Consider the following 6,661-nt stretch of genomic DNA (forward strand, 5'->3'; position numbering starts at 1 on the left):
TCATAGGAGCAGAGCCTCTCTGCTCCTATGATGCTGCTTGGCCTGCTGTGTTCATCCAGCCCTGCACCTTGTTGTCTCTATGCTTATGTATTGGGTGGCTAGACAAACCTTCAATTAGTACTGGAGGAGGTTAGCAGGGAAGAGCCTGGTCCTGACTCCTGAAACCCTTACTGCCACAGCCACAGTAATATGTACACGAAGATTGTGCTAATGTGTGTTATTCACCATGCTGACCTATTGATAAGTCCCTGCCTGCATCATTGTTTTAAATCTGATTTGTACCCACTGATTATCGGCTGCGCATTGTAGATAAAAAAAATTACTAGAGATATTCAGCAGTTCAGACAGCATCGATGAAAAGGGAAACAAAATTATCATCCAAAATCATTGGCTCCGATATTGTCAGGGGTGTGTTTGGTAACAGGGAGGAGTTAAGGTGGACTTTTAGAACTTTATAGTATACAACATTCCTCTCTGACAGGATCCTGCCTTGAACCTGATCTGATTGATAGGTTTGACCTCCAGGTGGAGACGCAGTTTGTAGCAACCTGTGGACAGAGGAATCCGATCTCTGATTTCAGGCTGGGGTCTGACCCTTCCCAAAGGGTTGGAAGTTCCAGTTTGGATTGAGAAGATCCATGATGGGGGTGATCTAATTGGGAGATGTGTCGATATCATGGGAAGTGAGTAAAGTCATTGGGGGTTGGGAACTGAGGGGAGAGCTGGAAAAATGAATCTTGGCCAGAGCAGTGCTGTGCAGCACTTTGTTTTCGTTAGCTTCTCTGTCACTCTTGAGCTCAAGTAACCCAGGCAACAGCCTTCACCCTCTAAAACAGTTTCAATACAAGGTTCCCAAACTTATTAGAATATTTAAATATCCCCAACCCTCTACCTGGGGCTGGGTTGGATTTTCTGTCCCTCTCATTCCTCCTCCATTAAAACAAAAGTAGGTGAAATTTGACCTAAATGTGTCCTGACCCCAAAACAGCTGTTTTTCAAGTGAAAACTCTTCCCGACGTCGCTGTTTTTCTCTCCGCTCACATACTGTCTGCCTCACTATGTCCAGCGGTTTCTGTTTATATTTCAGATTTCCAACATTCACAGCCTTATCTTGTTGTTGATATGCAGTTCATCCTTGCCCATAAAACTCTCTAACAGGCACATACTGCAATGCACAACAGTAGTGCTGGACTTCAGTAATTACTCCAATATTCAGTAATCACTCCAATGTCCCCCAGAATTAGATACTTCTCCCTATTGGACATCCTACAACCTATCAATTTTCCCAAACCTAGATTAGAACTCCCATTCCTGGGGTAGACTCACTTCTAGCCCAGTAAGGCAATCGTCTGACTGTCACTCTGCGTCTCAATTTATTCCAAATGGTCACTTTTGGGGAAGAGATACTGGAAGAGCTGCTATGACTTTTGTCGGCATCATCATAGTCCCTCACGTTTTTTGACCCTTTGGCATTCTTTTCCTCCTCAGCCAAAGGCGATGCCCACACTGTTGCATCCTCTGGCATTACTGTGATGCCAATGCTGTTGTTCTGTGCAGGAGTTGCAATGTTGGTTTCTAATCGGGAACTGAATACTCCTGATGTTTTGCTGGAACCTACAGAAAATGAGGAACATTTTGAAAAGTGAACTCCGACTCCTGGCAGTAATATTCAAGGACTTACAAGGAAAGATGGTGTAGGCTTGAGTTGAGAATTTATCCTTACAGTTGAAAATTCATTAAGGAGACACAATAGTTTGATTTTTGCCTTTGGCTATCTTACAGTGAAACTGCATAGGGCTCATATGCAGAGACCAAGTCAATTCTTTAATGGATTGGGTTAAAGACTATGCATCTTAGCTCATTTTACCCCATTTACAATTACGAGCCTTTGAAGGTATCAACATTTATAATAGTTCAGAACCATATCAAGCAAAGTCTCAATTGAAGGCGACATCAGATTAATATGCAGACTTACTTTCAAGAGTTCCAACTACTTCACCATATCCTAATCCAAATTTGATTCCTTCAGTCATCAATTGGGATGATAGCCCCTTATTCTGTTGTAACTGTTCATTCATGCCTGGACCAGTGTCAGGACTTTGTCCTTGCTCATACCCTTACATCAGATCACAGCTGCCATTCCTTTGCAGTCAAATTCCTTCCCGGTCTTCTATCTGGCTTCCAAGCTTCCAGGTTGGCAAGCTTGAATGGATGCCTCTTGCTTGCCAGATCTTTTCTTTATTTCTTTGTGTCTCAAGAAAAGCGAATTCTTGTATATTCAAATGAAACGTTTCAACAGTTTAACCTCCTTTCGTTGTTATGACAGACATGTTTCTGATATCCAGTCATCTTCTTCCTACCGAACATTTCCAGGAACAAGTCACAACTCTTACTCAATCCGTTGTTAGTTTCTTGAGTCAGTTTTAAAGGATACACTTCAAAATAAGTGGAATCTGATTTTTGTAATGTATAATAAATGGATGAAGTGATCTCAATGCATAATCTAAAAGAGACCATTTCTAGAGTTGGTTTTCAAACTTGGGTAGATAGGCCCAACTATCTTCAGGCCACAGCAAATACGAACATAATGGAATAATGGGAGAACTGTCAGAAAGTCTTATTTAAACAAATAACCCCTAGCAGTTGGTACAAAAATTGTACATCCAAGTAAAAGAGAGTACGTAGCTAGAACAATTATTTACGAAAGATCATTCACATGAAATGTTAGCTCTGCTTTTCTCTACAGATACTTCCTGAACTGTTGAGATTTTCCAGCATTTTTTTTCCGGCATCCAGACTATATACAACTTACATTTTTAAAATTGTGGCCTTCTAATAGCCAAATACTGTTCTAAGATTCCATTGTGGTAACACTGACGTTGAACACAGTAAAGGAAGAGGCCATTCACATTGTTTTTTGTTTCAAAGCTGATTAAAGTTTATTACAGTACAAGACTGCCAGGTTGTCAATCTTTAGGACTGACAATTTAGAAGTGGGTGCTGCCAAGTTCTTCAGAGAAGCAATTCCTGCATCTGTCATAAACGTTTTAGGAAATAGCAAGTGTAACATGGATATTTGAGGCTAGAGCTATGTTAAAATGCAGCCATTAACTTATGTTGGAAATTGTGGTTAGTGCCAAGAGCCGCAGGTAATAAGAGATAAAGGGCTAATACTTATTTTAGAGGCTGTCAGGATTGTCTAGAAAATCATACAATCCAATTTCATACATTTCTTTGAATTGTCCTGAGGGTGTTAGGCCTAAATGTCTGGTTTTGAAACTCACTACATCCAATTTATTGCCATAAAATAGGTTGAATTTCTTTGTTTTAAAATCTTGTAATCAATGTTGTACTGTTTTAAGTGGTTGTAAAGGACATTTAATGTTGAGTTCCTCTGTTTCCACTGAAATTTTGAAAGTTGTTTAGTTTGAAGATTTCATACCAGATGAAAATATTAATGATATATCATAATTGGGAGATTAATATCTACTCTTAGATTGGCAATCTCCTTATATAAGAAGGCACATGTAAACACAAGAACGAATTTACTAAGTTAACCAACACAAAACCTATTTGCAGTTTTTATCAGGAGTGACCTGATCCTTAGTTTTACCCAAATATAAATTAACTACAGATCATATAACATGTGCATATTGTCACAGTTTTACACAACCCAAAACTTGATGGTATAGTAGGAGCTTCTAAGCAGACAAAATGTAAAAGGAGTTATACAACATTTTGAAACTTTAGTCCTGCAAAATTAAAATATTCCTGATTAATCATTATAATTGAATTCTGGGTACTCATTTTGATTCAAGTAGCATTTTATCCATTGTCATAATTTCGATATTGGTTTTTAAACTTTAGAGCTTTCACTTTCTCAGGCACTCATAAAGTCTTTCAAACTTCCAACATTTTTTCACAACAAACAAATCAATGTTTCTGAGCTTGATCCCAGAAAGAAAGTATTGATTTAAATCCTATTTTGTTGTTGCAACAGTGAAACCATATGCTGAACATTGCATTACCTTGAAGAAGGTTAGATGTACAATCCTCTTTATAGTACTCTACAAAGCAACAAAAGAATGACTCAGACTAGAGCAGAATATCTCCACAACGTCACCCTTACCTCCTTTAGTGATGGCACTCAATAAAATCAAAGTTGCAAAGGAAAGAAGACAGCCCATTTTGCTCAGACTTTTACTGTAGAACATTGTCACTGTAAGTTTCTTCCAATGCCCCGGCAGAATAAAACCTCACACAGAATCCATCTGGATCACTGGATACTTAAGTAGGACACAGCTCCTTTTCAGCTGCCCCTCACTGAAATGGCTTCTTTTATTGGTGGAATCTGGCCTTTGCTGCCATGGCAACTGGTTCGATTCCGATATCTGTTCATCGTTCCCTTGTGCTGGATGAATCTGCACAAAGGAATGTGGAAGAGAGTTTAAAATATGAATACATTCACAGTGTACTGAAGTTATAACTTTCTCTCCTTTCGAAGTTTGATGAATTAATAGGTGAGAAAAACAAAATGATAGGAGAAAAGCTGAATGTAAATTAGTAAAGAGGACAAGTGCTGTACTTACATTTAAATATTCAGCTGGTGAAACAGAGAAAATGCTCCATCACTGGCTACTGTAGGCTGTGCACATCATTATCTATATTGACATTCCTGCAAATTTTCACATAAATTTGAAATGGTTGACTGTTAAGAATTATTTAGTTAACAACATTTTGATTTCAATACATTACTATACAGCCTAATTAGCTTATTTTGACAGAGAATAATTCATCTGTGTATGCCTGATTTGCTTCATAGTTGACAAGTATAATGTTCAAAGTACAGACACGATGGGCCAAGGGTCTCTTTCCAAGCTGTAAACTCTGTGACTCTACAAAGCTTTATATGTTTCTATTGTCAAAATAATCTTATGTCAATTCAGGTTGTTTGTAAGTGTGCTTTAGAATAGCTGACCCACAGCTGTGCTGTCTACTTGCAGCACTTTGATCATTGTACTGATGACAACCAAGGCACACAGTAAAATTTGGCTGCTAAAGGAAAACCAGAAATGAGGGATACCCAGAAACAGCGTGCCCTAGCAGAACTTGCATTGGCATATTAAAGCACCACATCAGAATAATTGGACACCACCGTACCCATCAAAACATCACAGGGCATATCACTGCATTTGTGCAGCTCCAACCAGAGACTTACAAGTCTGCACTCCCTGAAATTTGAGAAGAGGTCTTCGGTCTTCCATCCCCATCTCTGTGTAACATTGCGCATTTATTTTCTTTTCAAAAAATGTTTAACTTTTTTTAGAAAACTGAAGGGTAAAGAATATAATGGTAGTCAATTTTTCTGCCTTGGCCCTTCGGAATGCACTAAATAAGAATCACAGAGAAGCGTGGGGAAATTAAACTAAGTGTTTCACAAATTCTGCAGGAGTGAAAAAGACAGGCTTGTGTCTTCAGAAGGGAGAGGCAGAAAATTGACGACCATAATACTCTCTGCATTTCTGTTTTCTAAAAATAAAATAAACATTCGTTGAAAATAAAATGTTAAACATTACTTAGAACATGGAGAAATGTAACATTCGCCAAGTGCACCATATCTGCCCAGCCGAAACAATATGGCGTACTGAGGTATTAGCCTGGTCCAATCCCACCCCTTTGACACAGGCATGTCTTCTGGAATAACCTTGCAGGCAGAAAGAGGAGTGAACATGCTCAATGACCCAGAGGCCAAATGGAGACTATTGGAGATGAATAGTCAGAGGTCTTTGAAGCTAAAAATAAGCGTGCAACTTTCCAATTGTCCACGGGACTGAGGGGATTCCGGTATATCGTTCATCATTAAGGGGCACAATTGTAAATGGGTGTCTGGTAAGTGCAAACTAAAGGGAAGATTTAATTGAAATTTAAGAGAAGTGGGAGATCACAAATGCCCTCATCAGTTCAGACTCTACTCTGCACTTTGGGGTATCCCTCAGGTATCCTGGGGCAACGTAAAAGGACCTACTGTTACACTAATCTGTCTTTTATATCCCGATTGGAATAATGGAAATTCCTTGGAGTAAAGATCAGAGAAATAAGTCCTCTACAAGCTACAGTTGAGAATTTCTATCTGAGGAATTTTTTCATCATTGCTTGTGTGGTCTTTAGGAATCCCTTTATCCACTGTTCGAAACCTGGAACAAGTGGAGAGAGCATAATGGTGCAAGCTCCACCCATCTATTCATCAATTTCGGTAGAGGTAGCTTCAACTTGCAGGACACCTATCTGCTGTTTCACTCTACAGCTAAATGCCAATAACAGCAGCGCAGCATTTCCAAGAGAAATCTGGAGCGGAAGATCACAGCTGGAAATTTGTGCCCTGCACATAACTTGGTACCCAAAAAAAACAGGTGCAGTGATGTTGAATTTCATCCCCTTTGTGGCACATGTTAAGGAATATCAGCAGATACTTCGGCACCCATTAATATTTTGCTTAATTGTAATTGCTTTTAGCTTTCCTTGAACAGAATATCATAAAAACCCAAAATACACTAAATAATGATCATAGAGAAGCTTCAGGAGATCAAATCAAATATATAACTAATTCTGCAGGGGAGGAAAAGACAGCTTTTGTCCTGTCCTTTCTATCATCTCACTGTTC

General features: G+C 39.0%; 1 protein-coding gene across 2 annotated transcripts in view; it reads right to left on the bottom strand.

Annotated features, from left to right (window-relative positions):
• btbd17b (BTB (POZ) domain containing 17b) overlaps positions 1-4,275 on the bottom strand; it is a 12,491-nt gene extending 8,216 nt beyond the window's left edge. The window contains exons 1-2 of one of the 2 annotated variants that reach the window (XM_048610933.1): positions 4,130-4,275; positions 1,327-1,614 (exon numbers count right to left, since the gene is read on the bottom strand). In XM_048610933.1, coding sequence (XP_048466890.1) covers positions 1,327-1,614; positions 4,130-4,214 — 373 coding nt within the window. In that variant the 5' untranslated portion in view covers positions 4,215-4,275. The remainder of the gene's footprint in view (positions 1-1,326; positions 1,615-4,129) is intronic. The other variant, XM_020513177.2, reaches the window with a different exon arrangement.
• Between the last annotated feature and the right edge of the window lie 2,386 nt (positions 4,276-6,661).

Source organism: Rhincodon typus, chromosome 23 (genome assembly GCF_021869965.1).
Source record: "Rhincodon typus isolate 14 chromosome 23, sRhiTyp1.1, whole genome shotgun sequence".
NCBI classification, from domain to species: Eukaryota; Metazoa; Chordata; class Chondrichthyes; order Orectolobiformes; family Rhincodontidae; genus Rhincodon; species Rhincodon typus.